This window comes from Helobdella robusta (assembly GCF_000326865.2).
Source record: "Helobdella robusta unplaced genomic scaffold HELROscaffold_5, whole genome shotgun sequence".
NCBI classification, from domain to species: Eukaryota; Metazoa; Annelida; class Clitellata; order Rhynchobdellida; family Glossiphoniidae; genus Helobdella; species Helobdella robusta.
Genome location: NW_008705254.1, coordinates 2,061,248 through 2,085,896, shown reverse-complemented (window position 1 = coordinate 2,085,896; position 24,649 = coordinate 2,061,248). Strand labels below are relative to the sequence as shown.

Here is a 24,649-nt window from a genome sequence, read left to right as displayed (position 1 = left end):
CACGTAAGCCCGTCTAAAATTGTAAGTTCTACACACAAAAAATAAACTGAAACGTGGTCATAATTTAAAATATACATCTAGATTGAGATTTTTACGTTTGCACAATCTTCACACAACTGTACGAACAATTGTAAATTGTTGGATCAATAAGTAAATAATCCAGCAAAGGAAAATTATAAAATATTGAATCAATAAACAAATGACGCTTGTTAAGCATATGCACGTGTAAATCCATCGAGCCTTTTATTCATTCATCTTTCCATTCATTCATCTATTCATTCAATCCACTCATTCATTCGTTTGTCCATCCCTCCATCCTATCCAACAATTCATTTATTCATTCACTGATTTGACTGTCCGTCAGTCATTCTATTCTATTTACTCATTCATATAACCCATCTATTCATCCATCTATTCATCCATCTATCCATCCATCTATCTATCCATCCATCCATCCGTTCATCCATCCGTCCATCCATCCATTGATCACCTGTGCATACTCCTTTTCTATAGCTGATCTTTGTTTGGCAAACAGTCTGTAATTACAATGTAAAATAAAATCATTACAGACTTTTCCGAAAATGCTAAATTGTAACGGAAGTCGTGTAAACATTTATGATAAATAGTTAAAAAAAAGGAGAAGCAACAAGCCTCAAATCTTCGAGAAGATCGCACTCATGGTGATGTTTCTGCTGCAATTTGGTCAGTTGTTCTGTGTAAACATTTTTCAAATTTATGCTCTTCATGTCTTTCCCTCTTCTTTTGTTGTATGATTCACATGAGATTTTGTTGAAAGTTCAGTGAGGATTCCTGTAGAAAATTTAAATGTACGTGCATTTAATAATTTATTTACATTTTATTTTAATTTCTATCATATACAATTCTTATTTTAATTATTGAAAAGAAGTAATGAATTTGTTGTTTTCGTCAGAGACAGACAGACTTTAAAATTTAAACGATGAAGGGTGGTTCCATGAACTGAATGACAGTAAGGACGTATTTTAACTTTATTAACAGCGTATTACAACTTTACAGCTTATCATGGGATGAGACATTAACGCATTTAGAAATAAATATAAAGAGGTAATATGACGATATAAGCGTAGCTTGTTTGATAAAGAGCATTTATAAATATATGTAATGTATGTCGTTTATATTTTCGGATATTCGTCCTATAAAAAAAGTTACCTTTGAATTGCAATGTTTACAACTGAACATAATTGATTGATCGGTCGATTGATTGGTTGGTTGATTGATTGATTGATTGATTGATATGGTTTTGTTGATTTTTAAATGAAGGGTCCTCACATTCCGCTTTTAGCATTAATGTTTTAACTTGTTTTAACGACATTGATCTGATTAATTGCACATCATTTATTATATAGGAGGGATCCCCTTTTGAGACAGCATAATGCATAATAAATAAATATCATTTGCATCTTACATGAACTACACATCTGTGATGTATGTGTATAAAACATAATTTGCATTACATACTTGTCTTACACGCATTACATATCTGATATTCAATAATATATTATATTTTTCTGGTACATTTTTCTGCGTGCTACATACGTTGTTGCATTAAAACATGTTATGCATGTTACTATCTAGAGTTATACGCATTTTATATATCAGGTGCATTTGTTCTTATTGCTAGTTTAGTAGCGAATATCATTTCAAATAACATCAACATTCTTTGAGATGCGCTGTGTTCTTGTTATTAAATATTATTATCCATATTTCCTATGGTCTTAAGAAAACAACAAATATTTAAAAAATAATAAAACAGAACTGATAATCTCACTTTATCCACAGTTTGAAATCCCTTCTAAAAAAATATGAAAATGATCACACGGGTACGGAGAATTTTCATAATTTTATCATCGGCGCAACATCAGCAGCCAGGCATGCGCGTTCAAACTCGCCTCATCTGCGTGCAATACATTCAGTGTACATGTGCTTGCTATGGTATCCACACTCTTAACATCACATATATATATATATATGTACGAATTTATATATATATATATCTACCTATACCTATACACTTACATAATATAACATGCAATCTATTTTAACGGAAAATGGCAAAAACACCGGGCTAAGCATAATTTATGATGTATATTTCTCTGACCGAACATATTGTGAGCTTGAATTTAAAAAATTTTATTGCCTAGGTTATAAATTCAGTGATAGAATAGGCATGTATTAATAAATATTAGTTATAAAATAAATTTATTTATTTTTTTTATATCTTAGATTCGTATATTCACATGCTAATTGAACACTTCGAAGTATGTACAAGAGTTAAATGAATTATTTTATTTTATGTCAATGTACAAATATTTTTTTACTCATTTTTATTAGAACAGGCGGTTGGCTGGCTGGCCAATTCCATTTTTATTTGGTCTTTGGTGTTAGCTGCATGTGAGTTCTGTTTCGAAGTGGGTAGAATGTGTGATGTAAACTTTGCAGAATAATATGTGTGTAAACTTTGCTTACATAAATGAGTATCCTTTTTCCTTAGCTTATTACGATTAAAATATAATTATGATGCTATTTAAATTGAAACGGTAATTGAAATAAAGTACGAGGAAAAGTTGTGTTAAAGTTAACAGAGTCGTTAGATGGCAAGACTGAACCCCGCATAGCCAATCAAAATTACTTTTCAATTTTTTGAGGGGAGGCTCGCTCTTGCAGGAAGAGTAATGAAACGTAAGGTCGATAACAAGTTACGAAACAATGCTTCTCATTTTTTAAAGGTGATTTTTGATATTGAATTAATAAATTTATTTTAAAATTTAATGAAAATAAAATCTTCACTCTGAAATCTTCGTATTTGTTTTATATATTTCAGGACATTTTCTACAGGGTTTCAGTAATTCAAAGTTTTGCACTTTTGTTATGTGTTATTTTAATTCAGAATCGCTGTAATGGATTTTCGACTGTTGAGAATGAAAAATAAAATTGTAAAAACATATTAACTAGAAAAATGAAAAATAAAATTGTAAAAACATATTAACTAGAAAAATTGAGTTTTTAAAAATTAATATCGAACATAAATTAAAATATTTAACCATGAAAAAATTTGAAAAAAATCGAAACGAATATAATTAAAGTTAAACCAATAAGAATTATTCAAAATATTATTGAAAAAAAATGTTCCCACAACTAGAGCCTTTTTTTCAGAACCGTTGATTCAATTATTAAAAAATAAAAATATAGCTAATATTTTAGCTATAGATAATATTTTAATTGGATGCTTCCACCCAACGTACTCTCCACTCTTTTTATTATCATTTAATTTGATTCACCCTGGTTCCATTGATCTGTTTGCACACGATTGTGAAAATAAACAGAAAGATATCTCAGAGTTTTCCAACGCATTTATGAAAAAAAAAATGATGATGGTGTGATGTTGCTGTGATTTTGTTAGGAAATTTAAATTCATGAAATAAAAGTTCTTCTGTTTTTCCTGTGTCTCTCACAGTTGTTCAGCTCGACTGCTTGCGTACAAAGGTGAGATTGAAAAATAGAATGAATTTGAATTTAAAAATAATTTTAACAATCGATGGAACACGTGTTGCGATCGTGAGCCATTCACGTTCAATTCGGTTGGTAGGCTAATGTTGGCTTTCACTCTGTCACCTGTCGCTCTCAGCTGACAAAGAAAAGCAGGTGATTGTTGTCTGCCTGTCTGTCTGCGCGTCTTTTCGTGTACTGATGCTTGCTTGCTGACGCACAATTAATTGCTCTTTTCGACAATCACTTTATTGATTAATTTGTTTGTTGTTTCTTAGCCTCTAGATATCTCGTTCATTTTACTCCTGCAATCGATCCATCCATCACAGTGCGTCATACAAATCAATTGATTCTTGAACGTGTGCTGACTCCTGTCGGCAGATTGCTGATCGGAACTGCTTTCAACTGCTTTCTATAAGGTGCATCGTCGATATATTGATGCTCTCATTTATTCAGCCTTACAATTGCAATTAAATATTTGTTTATTGTTGCTTTGTTATGTATTTAAAATCTCATTTGAAATATATTTTTCATTTGAATCATAAACTGTTCTAATAATTTTTCTTCATTGGCAGCTGAGTTTTTGTACGCACGTTTCATTAGTCATTATGTTTATTTGGTTACAACCTGATGACCAGCATTGCCAATAAAAACGCTAGTAACGAATGAATTTCCTCAAGATCAAGTTCGATCATTTTATTTTCCTGACAATCTTTTGTTGCACAATTATTTCACCATGAAATAAAACACAAATTCAAGCGTCATCCTCAAACAATTTTCATTATTATTTCTCAAAACGTGGAAACTACCCATTAATTAAATCAACCACACATGAAGTAATAAAAATTATCCATTATTATGCGTTTTTTTTAAATTCTTAATATGATACACATTTCAACATCTTTATAAGTTTCTCCCAAAAAATACATATCGCATATCATCGAAACGATTTACTAAAAGGCGTTACAAACTACAAGCGTCTGTTATCAATTATTGCTTCAAAAAACTTATATTCAAGCCCAAAAATCGTAAAGCACAATGTGTTATCAAAATGAAAAACTAATTCTTGGAAACCATAGAAAGATGATTTAATAAATAACCTTGGAAACCTTGGAGACATGAGTCAATAAATAAAATAAAGTTAAACAAATAATAACAAGTTTAATCATAAGCAAGTTCAACAACAATAATTTTACGACACTTTTACCATCATCATTCCATAGTTTGCTTGTTGAGCTAAACACAATTGATGAAAAATCTTACTTCAGTTGACGGGGGGGAGTATTTTTCAAGATGTTGAGTTGATTTGTGATTGATGACCTTTCTTTGGTCGTAATGTCTGGCTGACGGCCATTTTTGGGTTATAATGTTATTTTTCATTTGGCTTGGCGGGCCGCGTGCACGGGCCATAGTTTGCCCACCCCTGGGTTACAACGCATCTCCAAACTTTCAGGTGAGTTGGAAAAACATAAATTGAACGATCGTGTACAAGAGTTCATTGGCTGAAAAATCCATCATACAAATAAGATGCTAAGCTAGTTGAGGACTACATAAAAATATATTAAAAAACAAAACGATCAGACGTTGCTTAAAAATTATTACTTTTGGAATTGCCATGTTTTTTGATGTGGCATAAGGTGATACGCGCTGACCACGCATTTTGCAGCTTAACAACGTTATCATCTTACGTTGTTGTTCAAGCCTACGTTGTTGCGCAATGACCTGCTTTGAAAATGCGCAAAATTGCAAAAACTAATATATGTTTCTTGCGTTTGAGACTGCGCGGCTACATGAAACTGCGTGTGGCGTTGATAAGACGTAGCCTAATCTTTGTGACACTGAGAGTTAAGTTGAAGCTAATAAACCTCATGCTCGTGTACCCAATGCTCACTCTGCAAAATTAAAGATTAAAATGAAGCGCGTGATTATTTATTCAGCCGCGTGCAAACGCGCACTGATTAGAAATATATGGTGGAGCTGCAAGCGAACACAAGGAGTGAATAACCGCTGAATTCGTTCATGTACGAGAACAGAGATAAAGCATGTGCGTGCATCGTGTGTTTATGTGTTTAAAATTATACATAAATGCATGTGTGTATGTGTAATATAATATGTGTGCATATATAATATTTACTAATTTGTGTGCGAGAGAGATAAAGAGAGAGTATGTGTGTGGTGTGTGTGTATGTGCGTGTGTGTGTGTTTGTGAAGTTCTATCGCCACACGTGGTCAGTTTATTTTAATGTTCAAAAAGGTATATTTAAATTCATTTAAATTTTTTTAAACTTAACGTAATAATAATAATAATTAACGATTTAATTCATGTATCGCTGTGGAGCCCGTGGAGCCTGTATGTATATGATATGGAGCCTACCTCACGAAGAACAAGATGTAAAAAATGTATGTGCAAAAACACACGCGACAACGTATCTATGTTTGTGTAATTGTAATTTGTGATAACGTAAACCAAACATGTACACACAACAAATACAAAATATAAATATATGTATATATATATATATATATATATATATACATACAAATACATTATGTTATGTGTAAATATAAACAAAAATATACATATACAATGTACATACATTTCCATATATGATACGCACGTATTTGCATTTTACTTGCGGCTTATAAATGATTTCATGACAAGGGTTTTCCAAAAATAGAAAGACGAAATCCTTGAAACGACGTGTAACTTTTTTTGCTGCTGTCGAAGTCGCTGATTTTTGTTTATAAATTAAACTACGTGTTGAAATGATTGCATAGGACCTCAGGCCACATCTTAAATGTTTAAACGACATTTTATAAATACTCATTATGCATTCATTACAGGGCATATTAGACAAATCTTCGTAATGTGATTGGTCGACCCAATTAAATATCATTGACATACTTAGCTCCGATTGGTTAGATTCATGCAAACATCCTAAAGATGTTATTGTAGTTTTAAATAATCTAAATAATTGTTCCTTGTCGTGAAATAACGATTAGACTCTCCTTTTAATTGCTCTCCCCATCGTCGGTGACTCTCGCGCGTTAGGAAGAAACGTCTGCTGGTTGCTGAAGTCAGCCAGAAGTCAATTACATCATTTATAAAGTTGAAATTCTCAACGATATGGAAGCATAACTGTTCCGTTCAGCTGATCAGTTTACTTACCTAGCATGTTCATGTTCTACTTCAGGGTTTCGTTGTCTTCCCATGCAATAACAAATAACAACAATTATTATATTCCTTTTTTTGTTAAATTTCCACCCGACGTTCAACAATTTAATTCCATTTAATAATCCAGTTAATAAAGCCGATATCTGTTGAATAAATTATTCTATTATTGCTGCTTATTTGTCTATTAATATTAATTTATTAATAATAATTTAAATAATCACTAATGATAATATAAAATTTCTGGAGATGATTTTCTCAACAAACTTGGAATTTTTCTAATTGAAATTCTTGATTTCATGATCAACAAAAAATGGTCAGTGTTGTGAGAAATGTGAACATTGAATTCATCCCTGGCGAGGTTGAGATGGTCGTTTTTGGCAAAGGATATAAAGTATGATTCCACCGTTTTAATCTTTTATTTTGTTATTGATTATTAATTATTATATTGTATTTTAATTCTTTACTATTTTAAAATTCAAATTTCAGTTCCCTTTTAATTTTTTAATAAATTTTAATTTAATTGAACAACATTTTTTATTTAAAGATCAAAGATTATTTGCCATTAACTGAAAATTTAATTATGAAAGTTCTGCCTAAAGAGCTCATTCTGAGGTAGAACAAAACCTTTTGCTTTTTAATTTATTTATATTGAAAAAAATTTAGATAAATTGTATTTTCATTCTATCTTCCTTCAATTTCAATCAAACTTAACTTCACACCATGGGTGAATTAATAATTAGTTGACAAATTTTATAATGTTTTCACCACAGAATTTTTTCATACCTGGATCTGTTGAGTTTGTGCAGATGTGCCTGCGTATCCAGGATATGGAATGCCCTTGCTACTGACGGAAGTGTTTGGCAGGCCATTGACCTTTGTAAATTTCAAACTGACATTGATGTTAGTAAAAGAAGGATAATAATTATTAATCAAATCATTGTAAATTGCTAATGTTCTGCTGTTTTAACAAGTGTAGGTTTGGGGAATTAATTTTTATATTTATTAACTTAACATCTGTATTAGTTACTTCAGATTAGATTTGTGTATTTGACATATACTATTTGTCACTACATCAATGACTATTTTTAACATCCAAATGACAACATTATCTATAATTTATGTAACACAAAGAAATATAATAAATATTCATTATGAGCAAAATGACCTTCAAATTAAGGGTAACATGTTGGAGGCCCTGGCTTTCAAATCAGGAAATTTTCTGAGGAAGTTGAGTTTAAAAGGATGTAAATCAATCACAGATAGTTCATTCAAGTTGGCATTCTCCACTCTCATTTTATTTTAACTAATTTTTTAGAGGATTTTTTATAAATTCAGTTTTATAATAAAATCTTAGTTTTTATAATAATAATAATAATGATGATGATAATGATAATTTTAATGCTAGCACTAATATTTCTCAAATGGACACAACTCGTTGTAGGCATTGAAAATATATTTTTTCCTCTAAAATAAGATACATTCCGATGAGTTGTCGAAACTTGGTCATGTTGGATTTAAGTGGCTGCACAAAGCTGGGAGATGCGTGAGTTGCAATTAATAAACTCAATTATTTGCAGCTAGAAGTCATTGAATGTGAATCATGTAAATCATTTTTGTATTTCATCTGAATTTGAGAGGCAGATATAATAATCTAACCTGAGGTTGTGATACTAATCTGAATTTGAGAGGCAGATATAATAATTTAACCTGAGGTTGTGATACTAATCAGCTAAGTCTTTCTGCAGAGTGTACATTACTGAACTGTAAATAATGAATTTCATTTAAATTGTAATAACTGTTATCTAACCAATCTTCTCTATTTAATCATCTGTCTATCTCAACTAACCTTCTTGACATGTCGTGTGCTTGTGTGTGTGTGTGTGTGCGTTCGTCTGCGTGTGAGTGTATGCGCGCGCTCGTGTTTGTGTGTGTGTGTCTGTGTGTGTGTGTGTGTGTGTGTGAAGCCGAAGAAACACGCATATGTAGAAGAGACTTTTAAAAAGTTGGCCAACAACGAATATTAGTTATTTTTCTTTCTGCTCACTTTTTAAAGCAAGTTGTCCTAACTAACTTAGATTCTTAATACGTTTTTTAGATGCTAAACCAATGCATGTATATCAAAATGAAATAATTCATTTGCATAAGCTGTTGATCTAATTTTAGAAAACTCAATCAAAATTCTATATTGCTTGTTTACTTTTAATTTTTGTAATACATTTATTTATCTCCTGTAGTGAATTAAGCTATATTTTTTTTATTTTTCTTATTTATTTTGTATTGTATCAACTTCAGTGCCTGTCAGAACATAGGGCTTTACTGCTCCAGTATACAACATTTAGATTTGGAGTGCTGTTCCAACTTAACTGACCTATCCCTCATTTCATTGAGGTTGGCTTGCTGGAAGTGTCTTGTTGGTTTTACTGCTGGTGATTAAGTGCTTGTAAATTTCAAGATTAACTTTTAATTTTTTTTAATTTTTTAATTGCTTCCTTCTGACGAATAGTCTTGGATGTGAGGATTTGAAGTGTTTAAACATATCCTGGTGCCTTCGTATCACTGACAACGGTCTACAACATTTGCTCAAAAAGTTATCCAACCTTGAAGTTTTCAATGCCAAGGGGTGCAGTCAGGTTGGCGTCATGCCTTCTTTTGTGATATTCTTTGGAAATCATTTCATGCATTTTAAAAAGTCGAATGAGTTTTTCCACAATGGTTTATCATTTGTTAATCTAAGTTTGCTTTTTCAATTAATCATTAAGTAAAATTTATCAAAATTAATTTAATTAATAAATGTTTCAGCATATTACAACAAAAAATAGTAACTATTACCTTAGTCAACATTTAAGCTTCATATTCAATTCTGATAAAAAAAACAATTACAAATTATTCAAAAGTTTCAATGTTATTTTAAAAATATATCTATTTGAAAAAATGGAAAATGAAAAAAATTGACTAATTGTTGAATGAAGCTTTCAGGACAGGGCCTAGAAAACCTTTCTTCATGCTGTCAGTTGGTTTCACTTACTCTTTTTGGTTGTGAGGTTCGTTTAACTACATTTTGTTTATCTTTCTTTTACATTTTTTCAAAAAGATTTTTCATTTTATGATTGGGAGTGACTTGGTTATTCTATATCTCAGTTTAATTGGCGTGTATAAAGTTAAGTATACTGCCTGTTACAGAGAACGACAGATTCAGCAGTGATGAAGATAACTGAAGGATGTCTTCATCTGAAATTGTTGTGCCTATCAAAATGTCCTAGACTCACTGATGTTTCACTCATTGCCATTGCTAAGAACTGTCCGGATGTTGAGTTTGTTTTTGTGTTTGTGCCTTGTTAGGTTGATACTAAATGTTACTACTACATGTTTGAACAATAGCTGGGAATATTTTAAATACATCTGCTTCACCTTTTTTTTTACCATTCTATCATTCCTGGTGCTTTCATTGTTCTTCATGTATTTCATTGATATTTTAAATATTTTAATTTATTTCAACAAGCACTCCTTTTTAATTAGAGACACAGTTCCTTGTACTTTATCCTATTTTTGTCACTTTCTCTTCTTTTGAGTTTTAGATTTTTTTTCTTCAAGTTTCTGTACCTCGTCAGTCATTTTCTAATACTCTTTTTTGGTTTTACAACTTTTGTCTGCTTTTTCAGTGCTTCTTCTAGATTGTCGATTCTTGTTTCTATGTTAAAGCTGACTTTACGTTGATATTTATTTCTGATCCCATTTTTTCATCTCTTCCTATTCTTCATAATGACTGTGTGGTATCTATTTTCTTCTATCACTTATTTTTTGTTTAAATTTTAGATCTGCGTTTTCATGCTGCTGACATTCAGATTTTATCTTCTTTTTTCAAATTTTTCATAATGTAATTAAAATATATAAAATATCAATGTGAACTCAGCATTCGATTGTTCTTATTAAAATTTTTTGCTTTGCAAACTCTTGATCTTTTTAAATGTTATTATGCCATAAAAAAAAAACATTATCACAACACACAACAGAACACTAGATCTCTCTGGTTGCTCCCGACTTACTGATGTTGGCTTTGCTGCCTTGACCAAGGTTTGTCCTTCTTATGTTCATTTTCCGCAACTTCTTCAAATATAAATTTTCATCATTTCGTTTTTATTTACTGTTGATAAACTGTCAATTCAAATCGACTAAATATTTAACGAATTTTATATAAAACCTGTCCATCGAGTTTTTTGTTACTTATTCAAAATGTCAACATCTGAAAGTAATGTTTTATTTTGAATGTCTTACTGTCATGTTTGCGGTATTATGCGATAATTAAAATAAATAAATGTTTATTATTAGAATATTAAAAAAAATTAAAATGAAAATTCAGAGTTGTCACATGTTGAGAAGATTGGATTTGGAAGAATGCCTCTTGGTTGGTTTTTCATCCCGTTTCAAAAATGTTCATGCGTTATGGACGTCTATTGTTTGTTTGAAATAACTATGTTTTTAATAGTTTTATTTTTTATTTAAAAATAAATTTGTGATATTTGTACGCTTGGAGACAGTACAGTGACAAACCTCGCCTTAAATTGTCCGCCTTTCTCTCATTGTAAGAGTTGAATAAAAAAATGTTTTTAATCAATATTTTTATTGTATAAACATCAACTATATTTACCTTTTTTTCCTTCTATTTTTCATTGTGTTCCAGTTTTTTTAGGAGTGCTTATAATCAAGATAACACAACAAAACCCCAGCTCTTATCACTGTGTGATTATATAGGAGCATATCATAGCGCCGTTAGGAACGAGTCCTTGCGCCCAGGAAACCCTGTGTCTCATTGAACTGGAGAAAACTGTCCTCTACTCACGGACAACTGTTTGACGCACCTTTTTGGGTGTCAGAATCTGAGAAGGATAGAACTGATTGATTGCCAGCTGATCACGCCTAATGGTATTCATCGATTGCTGGTTCGTTTCGCTTGTCATGTCTTCGAAACTTCTTCTTTTATCTTGTATCTTATATTTTCGTAAATTTTTATGTCTCCAAGGTTGTTATTTGTTTTTGTAGTGTTACAACTATGGTCAAAATGCAAGTGCATGTAATTATCATATTATTATTAGGGTTATTATTTCTCTTGTTGAATTTTTTCTTCAAGTGCCACTTGCCAGGTCTGAAAGTTCACGCATACTTCACTCCTGCTACGCCCATCCCATCTGCCGGAAACGATCGACGTCGTAAGATTTGCAAGTGTTGCATCATTCAATGAAGTATTGTATCATTCAATGAAGTGTTGTATCATTCGTTGAAGTGTTGTATCATTCAATGAAGTGTTGTATCATTCGTTGAAGTGTTGTATCATTCGTTGAATTGTGTATTATCATTTAACGACGCGTGCACCTTTCAAGAAAGTGTGTGTCATTCGAAGATGTGTTTCACCATTCAGTAGAGAAGTTGTGTGTATTATTTAAAAGAGAGATGTTTACATTTGAATTATTTATGGCCAATTTGTTATAATGAATTTTCAAACTTTTCCACCAGTCAATGCTCTGTTAAAGTCGTTTATATCAGAAATATTCGTATTTAATACTTAATTAGATGTACATATATTTTTGTGCTACTGTTGTAGTATTTCCGTGTACAAGAGCTTTAATGCTTCTGAGAGAGATATGTTACTACTTGTACGTGTATTGCAACTTGCTTTAACACCGTAATTACGAACAACCGGCGAAAGATGTTGGGCAAAGTCAGGTCAGAGATCCGTCCTGGCTGACAGGTTTGCAGTAATTTTTAGAAACCTAACATAAATCAAAACGAATTTTTTGGACTGTTTGATTCAAATGGCAACTCTCATTACATTGAAACAAAAAAATTTGAGCTACGGTATGGTTTAGTGGTCAGAGCCTATGCATCTAAACACAGGACTGATCTTCGACTTTACCGCTGTGTTTTAAGCACACATGATAGAGTACCACCGACCATAACGTATTTATCAATGCAATATACATACACTGTACCGAAACAGTCGAATGTGCCATTTTGTATTTATAACGGAAGGAGTTAAAGATTGAATGAATGACCATAACACTAATTAACATTATACTAGTATATGATCTCCGCTTTTCGTATATATATATGTATATATATATATATATATACATATATATGTGCTGGTAAAAGACCATAATTAATGCCGTAATTTATGAAATCTACCGAATTTCTAGCGAGAATGAATTAAAGAACTATATTATTCTAATTTTATTATAATATAATGACGATAAGAATTTGGTTAGAAATAATGAGAAATGTAACAAAAATTATTCATTGCTAGAAAGTCGATAGATTTCGTAAATTACTGTGTATATATATATATATATATATATATGTGTGTGTGTGTGTGTGTGTGTGTAATAAATATATATAGATATATAGGATTAAGACTCAGAAATGAATTATTTATGAAAGTCACAGCATGTTCCGCGTTAGTTAACTTCCTGTTTAATTTTTCTAACGGTATATATATATTTGCGTTTAAAAGATTGTTTTATCATTGATATTTTTGCTTTATATTATTGTTGTGTTTATTAATCTATTTATATCTATTTTTAACTATTAGATATTGTTGAAAATATTATTGACAGTCACTTTATCCAATATTGGATTTATATATATGATATACATATATTTATTTATTTGTATAGTTATTATATATATATATGTATATATATATATATAATGAATAGAATGTAACATGTACGTATGTATGTTCTAATCATCTATCTCTTTTTATACAATATATATACATATAACATTTTTTAAAGTTTTTTTGACCACGAAAAAGTGGAAATTGAGAAGTCAGTTTAATTATTGTTGAAATCATATCGGAATTATTTTGTTGTTTCCGTCGTTCAGCGAATTCGCAATTTTATTATTTTACGCTGAACGTTGTTGATCATCCTATGTTCTGTTATAAAAACGAGTTCTGAAATTGAGATTTCGGTTTCGAGTGAGATCCAATTTGAGTTAGATTAATATTAGATGCTCTCTTCTTACACCGCAGGTTTCCATTCAAATTAATCCATATCATACATACATTCGTAGAACGAGCACATTTACACATGTATTGTAAATGTTTTCCAATTGCATCACTCCACGTTATGTAAATGGAGATGTATATGGCTTTGGTAATGGAGATTGTAACCATTAGTAACGATCGAGTGTCATCCCATGTTTTGTATTTTCATTTGAAAATGAAATTTTTTTACTTAAAATATTACGAAATATGATTGATTTTCATTTAAACTTTTAAATCCAATATTCTGTCGCAAAAAATCACAATCGTTCAATTGTTTCTTTGTATTTTGTTAATTAATTAATTCAATATCGAAAATTCTAGTCATTTCATAACTTCATTATATTTTCCCTGATCTCAAAGTTACTAGATTTTTGGTTTAAATGCTATACAATGTTATTTATTACAATTTTTGTTGTTTATATTTTTTGTCACGCGAAGTTTTAGATCGAAATTCTCTGTGGTTATTGTGACCGTGAAATAAGTCACCCATCGATATTATCACTAGGCCGATGATATCTGAACTGTTGCTACTGTTACAAAACGTTGCAAACGTTACTAATTGTTAATAAAAAACTTGACACACACATTATATATATATATATATATATATATATATATATATATACTTATTTGGTCATTTGTTTTATGCATTTATGCCAGCTTACATGTATCTATTATATATTTATTTACATATATATATTTTCATATTGTTAATATAATTCTTAATTCGTTTTCATTATCTTGCAGTTACGAACGCAAATTAAGTGTTAATTGACACATGAATGGGAGCATGTTTGTTATGTAAAATTTTTGCTTGAATCCTATTTGGTTCATTTCAGGCCAAACAACTAGATGATTCATCCGATCATCAGCTTATTATACACATTATGTCAGATTTAACAAGTCATTCGTATACACATTTGTAGTACAAAGTAACAGTACGTGATGCGTGTGTGTGCGTGTGTGTGTGCGTGTGTGTACGTCCGCGCACCCATCATACACTGCAAAAGTTCAAGCCAACGTTTCAACAAAGTTAAATTTCTATTATATAATGATAAATTTATACATATTAATTTACTTAATATATTATAATTCTGAATTACTCTGATTAATGTGATATCTTAGTATCATTAACGTGCGTTTTTCAACATATAAATTATATTTAATAACTTAATAATTATTATCATTAACTAATTTAAAGAGTGAATATTCGTGATAGTCTCATTTATGAATTGCTTAATTTCAAGTTCAATCTAAGTCATTTTTTGTATGTACATTACACTACATGATATTATATATTTTTCGTTCATTGTGTACCGGCAAATCAGTGAATGTTTACTGTGCAATTATCACTTAACTAAGTAAATTGCGCTTTGAGAGCCCGCTGCTCTACTGCTACTGCTGCTGCTACTACTAGTACTACTAATAATAAAACTACCACTAATGCTATTATGGGTCGGTTAAAATTGTTTTGTTTGAGCTTGCAATGTTTCTCATAACTTGTTTTCCGTGACATTTTTTTCAATATCAAATAAAATTGATAGTCTTCCCTAAAAAGATACGAATACTATTAATCTGTCGTATGTTTGCATGACTTGACAGTTTGTTATGGAGTTTGCTTTCGTGTTGATGTCATCTACGTCCACTCGTTTATTATTGGTTAATATATATTTAGAACATAGCTCTTACGTATAGAGGTACATTATTTATATTATACATTTGAATTGTTATTTAGCGATCCATCTTGAATAATGACTATTTCATTTGACCAAATGGCCGAACTTTGAATTGATTTATTTATATTTATACAGAAGACCTATCCATTGATTTCAATCTAATATACTACTGCCACTTTTTAAACGATGGAGACCAATACATATTTTTTTGATTCATTCTAAGTCAAGGTCACACAACAGCACATTATTTATTACAAAATGACAATTGCTTGCAATGAAAATATCGTATTTTATGTTGGAATTTTTAATTTCATTGACTCGTTCATGTATATTTGAGCAGTCATTGTTCAGAAGTTCGAAATTAGTATTACCATTACAGGTGTTATTTTTTTAAAATTCATTTTCATAACCTTTCAAAAAAATGAATTGTTGTTAATTGAATGTGAATTGAGAAACATTTTTGTTATTAATAGATAATAACATAGCTGTTTTATTACTTTTAGTTGATTGTTGTTGTTGGATAATAATCATTCCGGGAGAGATAGATGAAATTAAAATGATGAATATGGGAATTTGCTTTCACTTTTTTATATTTTCTAAACTATACGTGAACAGTCATTTATATAATACTATAAACAGTACAAGCATTGTGTAAGAAATGAATTTCTGATTCGCGCAGTTATTAAACACGCACGTGCGTATGCGTTGATCAGGCCAGAAACATCAGAGAGGACATCTCAGAACCAGAAACATCTGAGGGAGGACATTTCAGAACCATCAAGCTAGAGCCTGGCAAGGATGATTTTGTGGAAAGAACCAGCCACACAAAAGCACATCGTGTCGCATTCAAATATAGTATGATGCACTTTAAATGCCAAACAGTGCTTGAGTGGAATTCACAAGCTTCAGCTGCATGGCGCGTTGCTACAAATACATTTCAGTGGCGACGCGATATATTTATTTACGTAACGTTCTTTTAAAGGTCTCTAAAGAGCGATTAAGGATCTCTAAAGACTAAAGAGTGACCATATGATTTTATACACCTAAAATAAGCATACACCATTTCTGAATCTGACAGATCGAAGAACACATAAGTCAATAAAAGTATGCACGTGTTCATTAGAATTACACAATAATAAAAATTTAATGTAGGGCGTTTGAGACTACCTGGATGTTAAATATGCTGTAAATTAAAATATACATGTATATGTGCATCTAATAAATGTATGTTAATAAATAATGTAAAAGATACTTGTATAGAAATTTCACTAGACACATGCATGATGGGAAATATTAAAAATCTGTACTGATTACAAGAGATATAAAATATAATCAGAGCAGAAGCAAATAAAAAATAATGTCAATGTCAGTGATTTACAATTACACTAAACTAAAATAATTAATGGCAATGTAAAACAAACAAATGAAATATATATATTCAAATATTTTAAAAGGAGAAACTACTCAAAAAATTACTACACAATTTAAAAGCGCAAGTTGTCCAAGCATTAAAGATTAAACATAAAAAAACTAATGTATATGAAAATTGCATTTGAAGTTTAAATATTTAACGATGATTCAGCTTTGATAATATCAAATTTTATTGAGCACAACAGCTGATACAAAATCTTCATAACCGATCTGAACGAAGCCACTATTTGCAGTGTCTCTTGCACGAAACTGCTCCGTTATATTTTTTATGAGAATGCATGAATGAATGAAGTAATCGAGTGATATACGCTGTTGACCACTCATGTCGAATCTGTACACAACTGACTGAGAGAACTGAGGTGACAACCTGTAACCCATTTGGAGATAAGCACTGTGCAATTCATTTCCATCAATTGTCCCTGATCTATCTCTGTCGAACTGATCAAATATAGTTTTCCATTGATGTATGTAAGTCCACAAACCTACAATTATAATTATGAACATTTTAAGTGGTTTATTTTATAATTTATCATATTTTAATGAGAAACCTTGAAATTCATTGATATCAATCTGACCACTTTTGTCCCTATCAAACATTGTTATCATCAATCTGCATGTGTCCAGATTAAATTTGGACCAGTTTGCATTTGTAAGAGCCATTTGTAATTCATTAGCATTGATTTTTCCAGTCCTATCTCGATCAACTGCCTGAAACCATTGAAACACATTTGGATCAACTCCAGAGGGTGCATTACCACCAACGCCACCACCCCAATTCTGCCCTTGAGGAGGCACTGCTGGATTGACAGGCTTAGAAGGGTTTTGTGGGGGGTTGAAGCCAAAACCTCCAGCCTGGTAACCACCAGCTTGACCTCCTGCAGGCTGATTCGGATAACTTCCAGGCTGTTGGGGATAGCCACCAGGTTGCTGGGGATACCCACCAGGTTGTTGTGGATAACCACCGGGCTGCTGTGGATAACCACCGGGCTGTTGGGGAGGGTAGCCACCTCCTGGCCCCGGATAACCAAAATTTGACATTTTTATTTTTAAGATTAAAAATAATCGATGGACGGAAGTGATTTAAAGATCGAACGAACAGCTCCCGCAGTAGCAGTAGACAAGAATAACTCAGTTTAGTTAGATCGCTTACATTCACAACCAAAGAACTTTCAATTTTTATGGATAAATATTACGATGTAAGTGAATTATGATTGCTGGCTATTATAATTAATTGAATTGAAATTGAAGTATACCACTAGATCTAAAAATTGATCAAAAAGCGTTTAAGTCATTATATTGTATATCTCAGGATCTCTCTGATAACTCGAACCCATATACTTAAAACCTATATTACAGAACGTATATAATAAATTGGTTCAATATACAGATTTTGCTTAGAGGAAGTCATTGCTGCGCTTGCTTCCAGTTATGTTTTTAGTGGGAAGAATACTATGGGGCAATACCGTTTAAAGCTAAAAAAGTACCCCGCTCGTGTACCACATGACTAACAAACCAGTACGGTCAGGCATTTACTGAGCAATAAATATAAGACATATTTCAGTAGTTACAATTAGGGGAAAATGTTTTGGAGTCAAAGCTGAGAAATTAGAAAGAAAAATTGAACTATACCACATGACTCAAACTTTTACGTCATAATATTGAAGATTTCATTATCATGAATTTATCCAGGCATGTTTTTAACATATATAGTATAGAATAATAACGACAGGGACCTGATTATTATAGATATGATCTAGTATTTTATACATATATATACGTACATACACACACACACACACACATATATATATATATATATATATATATACACACACACAAGTACATATATATGAATATGATATTAAAGACTTAATATATATTATAGATGCGTGTATTTTTGTATGTATGTATGTTATATGTATGTGTGTGTGTGTATGTATATATGTTTGTATGTATGTGTGTATGTATGCATGTATGTATGTATGTATGTATGTATGTATGTATGTATGTATGTATGTATGTATGTATGTATGTATGTTTGTATGTATGTATCCATTTACCTTTTTAATTTATCTTTGCATCACGTGATGTTTGTGTAAAGATTTTATTTATTTATGCTTTTATTTTATAGAGACAAAATGTTGCTTGGATCCTGATGAATTTAGTAAATTGGCTTAGTTAGTGTAATTTAAAATTTTCTATTCATCGGATGAATATTAAAGATCAAAGGTACATTTTTTGCATTTTTCTTTTGATTTATTTATTTGCCTATTTTATAAAAAATACAGAAAATTACACTGTTCTTCTTTTCTGTGTTCTTCTGTGTATTTGTATTGTCATTCAAGTTTTGTTTGTTTCTGCTCTGCATGGCTTTCTTTGAGTTAGAGTTAAAAACTTCCACATTTTTTACCTAATTTTATATATTTCTTGACAAACGGAAATAAATCTGATTCATTGTTGATTGTTGGGTTCATTTCATTGAATGTTGAACCTCAGCATTACTGTTGATCTGCCTGTTTGGTATTTTTTGAGTGTTTTTGGTTTTTTTTCTATTCTAATGGTAAATTGTTCTAAATGTGTTTTTTTATTCATTTATGTAATCCCTAATAATAGACATGATGAATAATCAGTAATAGATAAATTTTTATTTATTTTATTTCATTTGTTTAGTAATTAGATGTTAGATTAATAATTAATGTAATTAATTATTTAATACTATTGTTAATTAGTGATTAGTCATTTGTCTTTAAAATTATTTGTTTGAAACTGACTGACAGATGAGATGATGAAGTGATGTGATGAGTTATTTATGTGCAATAATATAATTTTACATTTTCAAAAATTTAATTAGGTTGTTTGTTTATGTTATAACATATATTGTAGATATATATTTTTTATATTATAAATTATATAATATATTATATTTTCTATAATATATGTAAAAAAATGTATGCAGTAAATTAGCTTTTTAAAATTCAACTTTTAAACAACTGTATTTCAGAAGATTTTAAATTCTGATAATTAAACTTTATTGAATTAAACTAAACATGATGAGAAGGTATTAATAATTAATTCAGTTACTAAATTAATTAATTAATTAATTATACCTTCTCATCATTTTTAATTAATTATTTATACCTTCTCATCTTGTCTATGCTTATCTGACTGATTAATAAATAATTGAGATAAAACAAACTAGTTTGCATTAAATTTATTGTCTTATGTAGGACATCACTTTAAAATTGAAAAAAGGACATCACTTAAAAGAACTGATAAAAGTTTAAAAGAGAGATGAAGGTCAACTACTTGCTTGGAGTTGGAATTGTACTCTCGCTGATTGGAGCATCCCTACTGGCTGCCCTTGTCATCATGTACGTGATCCCTTACATTCCTACCAGGCACTACATGGAAGGAGTCTGCAATCTTACTCATTGTGATATGTCGGATACGATAGTGACATGCAAGTGTCAGACCAGTGGATGCATATCGAGTTATCCATGCACGAATGTCCTCGTCAACCTACTGACGTATGGTGACAAAACAAAAAATCTAACCCTCTATAATACTTTCTACACTTATGAAGCACAAAAGATAACAGGGGTTTGTTTGTTTGTTTGTTGAACAGTTTAAATTGCATTTACTTCTAACATAAAGCAGAAATGGAAGTGACATTTTTTAATAAGAATGGATCATTGTTCCTTTGTCCGCCTGTTTGTTTGTTTGTTTGTTTGTTTGTTTGTTTCTATAATAATAATAGCTGTGTGAAATAATAATAAAGATAAAAAATATGATAGCAGTGATTATAGTGAGATTCTTACTTTCTGTTACCCTTACCATATTATAAATCTTTGTAAAACTAATTGAAAAGTAACAACTAACAATTTAATGAAAAATTATTTTCTGCACCCCTCCTCTCCAGTGCTCCTATCACAAGTGTGGACATAACTCTAATGAGAACAAAGAAGCAGTTGCAAATTTCATTTCAAAAGTCAAAAAAAAATTTGGCGAGCCGTTCAAATGTTACTATAAAAATGTTGAAGATTTGAACACTTCCAACACCTCGGATGTTGACCCAACTAACAACAACACAAGCAACATCATCCCTTCCTCAGAGGCAGGCAGCCAGAATGGTGAAGTAAATTTTGTTCTACTTGAAATTGTGATGCTCAGTGAAGTGGTCAACAGCATCTTCTGGCCGTCTCTTGCTCTTGTGTTGGGCTGCATAATCTTTCTAACTCAACTCTGTCGAATCACCTCCCAAGGGGGTGAGAGGGGTGCCAAGAAATCTCCCTTCAGCTCGTTGGAACGTCAGTGGGCGAGGATCAGGGAAAGGAGCAGCTACAGTCATCAGAGGATGGCTTCAGAGAGGCTGGTCGGCTCTGACAAGTTGGAAGAAGTTGGACACATTGCACAAGTTGTTGGATGAATGGCTGGCTGGCTGGCTGATCGGTTTACTACGCTATCTATCTACGTCATATTTTGTAAATTGTCAATAAAAATTTGTAAACATTGAGATATTATTTTCTTTTTCAAAGACCATCATCATATTTCCATGCGACTATTATTTTTATCTACATTATTCATATTTCATTTCATTCATTGCATTAGTCATGTGTTGTACATAAGTATGTGCAAGTGTGTGTGTGCGTGTGTGTATTGTACATCGTTTTTGTTGACTTATTTTAAATCACAAATTTCAATTTTAGGATAACTTACTGTATCTGCATATTTAAACACATAACGTATTTCTTGAAATAGTATTACGTCTAGTGATTAGTATTAAGTAATGTTGCAAATCAGACAAATGTATATTATATATACATATATATATACATATATATATACACACAATATTTAGCTAGTAGCAATCTTTAATAGATTTTGTTATTTTAGGAGTAATCTTCTCTTTCATGTTGTTTGGGTGCACAACTAGATCATAATTACTGATCAATGCATGCAATATAACTTCAAATCAATAATAAATCGTAAATTAGATACTCGGTCTGGCCTTTATGAACTCCCTTCTTTATATTTCCACTTGGTTTTCTTTCATGTTGGAGACGTTAAATTTGTTTAGCTTAAAATTTGAAAACTTTATGTAGTATGAAGTGGCCAGGAAAAAAAATTGGCATGGGATAAGATAATTTATTGGCGAAATGATTAAATGATAATACATCATCCAATAGAGTGGATTGTGGTGGAAAATATAAAAGTTATTCAATGTACTAATGATCAGATGGTGGAATTGTTAATTTTATTTCTAATTATTTAAGTTTTATAAAATTTACTTTGACTCAATTGATTGGTCTTAGTAACGCTTTTAGAAGACTTATGCTGGACAAAATTTTGTAAACTGGATCGGGTCGTCTGCTTGCCAGTTGAGTTGATATTATTATAAATATTATGACTTGGTTTTATTGGCACTACTTTCCTGAAAAAGACAGTTTATTGTAAAACTGGGAAAGAGGAACAAGATTGGTTTGGTATTTGGACGAGGACTTTGTGTTAAAACTATTTTTTATTTATATTTATCTGGTTAGAAATTTATTTTATTGCATTAGTTAGTTGGAGATAGGGTCCATGGTATCAGCATGTCATTGATAAAGATAAATGTTGTTTTGTATGTATATTTTATTGTTAATTTCTCAATTAATTTTACTGCTTTGTGGTGTAGTTTGTGTGAGTAATGATATTACATTGCATTAATATGGTGATATTAATTCTGTTCTTATGTAGACATTCTGATATCTTGTAAAAAAAAATCATAATTTAACGAAAAATTTCTACGACTCATATTCAACATACTGTTGAATGGTTATAATTGTTGATTAGGATGCCGTTGTATCCTTATTTGTTTGACGATGACGATGAGGATGGTAGATCTGTGATTCGACCACTGTGTGCATGCAAATTATAATGTTATCCTCTTTCTATAGACCATCGGCATACTATGAATACGGTCTTTAAATATCGTTTTTGTATAAATAGGTCGAGGAGGAAGTTCAGCTATCAGAATTATTTGGCAAATGAGAAGCAACAGTGCCGTAATCATAAATGTTCTGTTTTTTTGTTATTCTTCGGAGACTGTTCATCTTGTGTTAATTAATGAACTGGGATTGGTAACAATTTCATCTTCTCCACATATTGGCGCAGCTTGATTCTATATTGGCACCGCTGGTTTGCGTAGTATAGCACCGTATTTCTGCCACTGTTTGCCATGTTATATATTAATGTTTCGACACTGAATTTCATTTTTTGAAGAATTCTCTGGAAACTTTCATGTATGTATACCACAGTGAAGTATTTTTTATTTTATGCTGACTCAGTACGGTTGTTCATTTCGTCTTGCTCAGTCTGGCTGCTCCCACCTGGTGATGTTGGTGAGAGCGACGATGAACTGTCAACTGTCTCATCTTAACAACCATGCCAGAGCTTCTTTCACTTAACCATCCGTTAATTGCATTTAAAATCTATATATATATATATATATATATATATATATATATATATATATATATATATATATATATGTTTATTGTGTATTTATTATTTAGTTTGATTTCATACTTTATATTATTTTATGCCACATTTTCAGTATTTCAAGTTTTTTTTTAGTGCATCTGCATGCCGTGAGATAATGATGACGTTGAAAGTACTGACTGTCGGGTACGCGTGTACTTGCATTAATACATCTTTTTTCTGTCATTCTTGTGTATATATATATACATATAATTGATATATATAATTGTTGGTGATATATTTAGTATTATCACCAACAATTATTAATTATATATTAATACTATATTATTAATAGTATATAAAATATATAATATAATAGTATAAATATATATTAATACTATATTGTTAATAGTTTGTGAGAATTTGAGAACTACGTTAGCTTGGACAATTTAGAAAAAATCCTACTTGTGCTGTATATATAGCTATATTTATTTGCGTTAAAGACATTTACATATTCAAACGAACTCACACTATTTAAGCATGCGTAGTCAGTTTATTCACTGCATGCTATATATATATCCACATCCCCATTGATATTTTTATAGATTTATTTACTTATTTACATAACACGAACAAGGTTTCTGATGTGATGTGTGTGTCTGTCTGTGTGTGTGTGTGTGTGTGTGTGCGTGTGTGTGTGTGTGTGTGTAAATCTAGTAGGTTGTTATGTTAAGTTCTGGAGGATCTATGCTGTGCTTGATTATTAGATTATTTTTGTAGTGAGATTTCTCGTTTGTATCATCATTTGTATATATAAATTTTTTATTAGAATCCAATTGTCAAGTAATTTCATTTGAACAATAACAATAGCTTATAACATTTTGTTTTAATGTCGTCTTGTTTCTCATATAAATATAACAAATTTATTTATTTCTGAATTTGCGTAAAATTCGCTAAGCTATAAATACGAGCAAATGAAATGCATTAATGAGTTTTATCTTAGATAAGTTCACCGAATATAAGAAAAATAATTTTAGGCGGTTATCGGGTGAAAACTATCTCAATAAAAATTAGGCTGCCTTCGTGCCTTGATTCTATAACATTATCGGGATATAAAGTGCGGCCTACCAATTCACAGTTCACCTTTTTTTTGTTGCGCTCTGTAGTGGCGAAGCAGATGTTTCCCTTCTGTTTCGGTTCTTGTCGGAACAATTTTTCTTCCTGTCTTAAAATAATTAAGGACATTGTCAATCAAGCTTTAACGCTGCCATTTTACATTCTTTGTTGTAACTTACATTGCTTCGTTTTCAAACTTTGAAATAATACCGACAAATCCGCTTG

At 30.9% G+C, this 24,649-nt stretch overlaps 3 protein-coding genes across 3 annotated transcripts; 2 read left to right on the top strand and 1 right to left on the bottom strand.

The window, feature by feature from the left end:
• Nucleotides 1–7,010: 7,010 nt before the first annotated feature.
• Nucleotides 7,011–11,168, top strand: HELRODRAFT_163285 (hypothetical protein; the record flags this gene model as incomplete). Its single annotated transcript, XM_009027199.1, has 9 exons — nucleotides 7,011–7,091; nucleotides 7,245–7,312; nucleotides 7,471–7,600; nucleotides 7,878–7,972; nucleotides 8,993–9,088; nucleotides 9,204–9,330; nucleotides 9,881–10,011; nucleotides 10,711–10,771; nucleotides 11,058–11,168. 9 exons carry the CDS (start codon nucleotides 7,011–7,013, stop codon nucleotides 11,166–11,168), a joined length of 900 nt encoding a protein of 299 aa, XP_009025447.1.
• A 5,843-nt stretch (nucleotides 11,169–17,011) lies between these two features.
• Nucleotides 17,012–17,887, bottom strand: HELRODRAFT_67965 (hypothetical protein; the record flags this gene model as incomplete). Its single annotated transcript, XM_009026922.1, has 2 exons — nucleotides 17,012–17,331; nucleotides 17,398–17,887. The coding sequence occupies 2 exons, from the start codon at nucleotides 17,885–17,887 to the stop codon at nucleotides 17,012–17,014; spliced, it is 810 nt and encodes a 269-aa protein (XP_009025170.1).
• Nucleotides 17,888–18,981: 1,094 nt separating this feature from the next.
• On the top strand, nucleotides 18,982–21,679 carry HELRODRAFT_189164 (hypothetical protein). Its single transcript, XM_009027198.1, has 3 exons — nucleotides 18,982–19,078; nucleotides 20,077–20,449; nucleotides 20,769–21,679. Exons 2-3 carry the CDS (start codon nucleotides 20,141–20,143, stop codon nucleotides 21,273–21,275), a joined length of 816 nt encoding a protein of 271 aa, XP_009025446.1. The 5' UTR covers nucleotides 18,982–19,078; nucleotides 20,077–20,140; the 3' UTR covers nucleotides 21,276–21,679.
• Nucleotides 21,680–24,649: the final 2,970 nt, after the last annotated feature.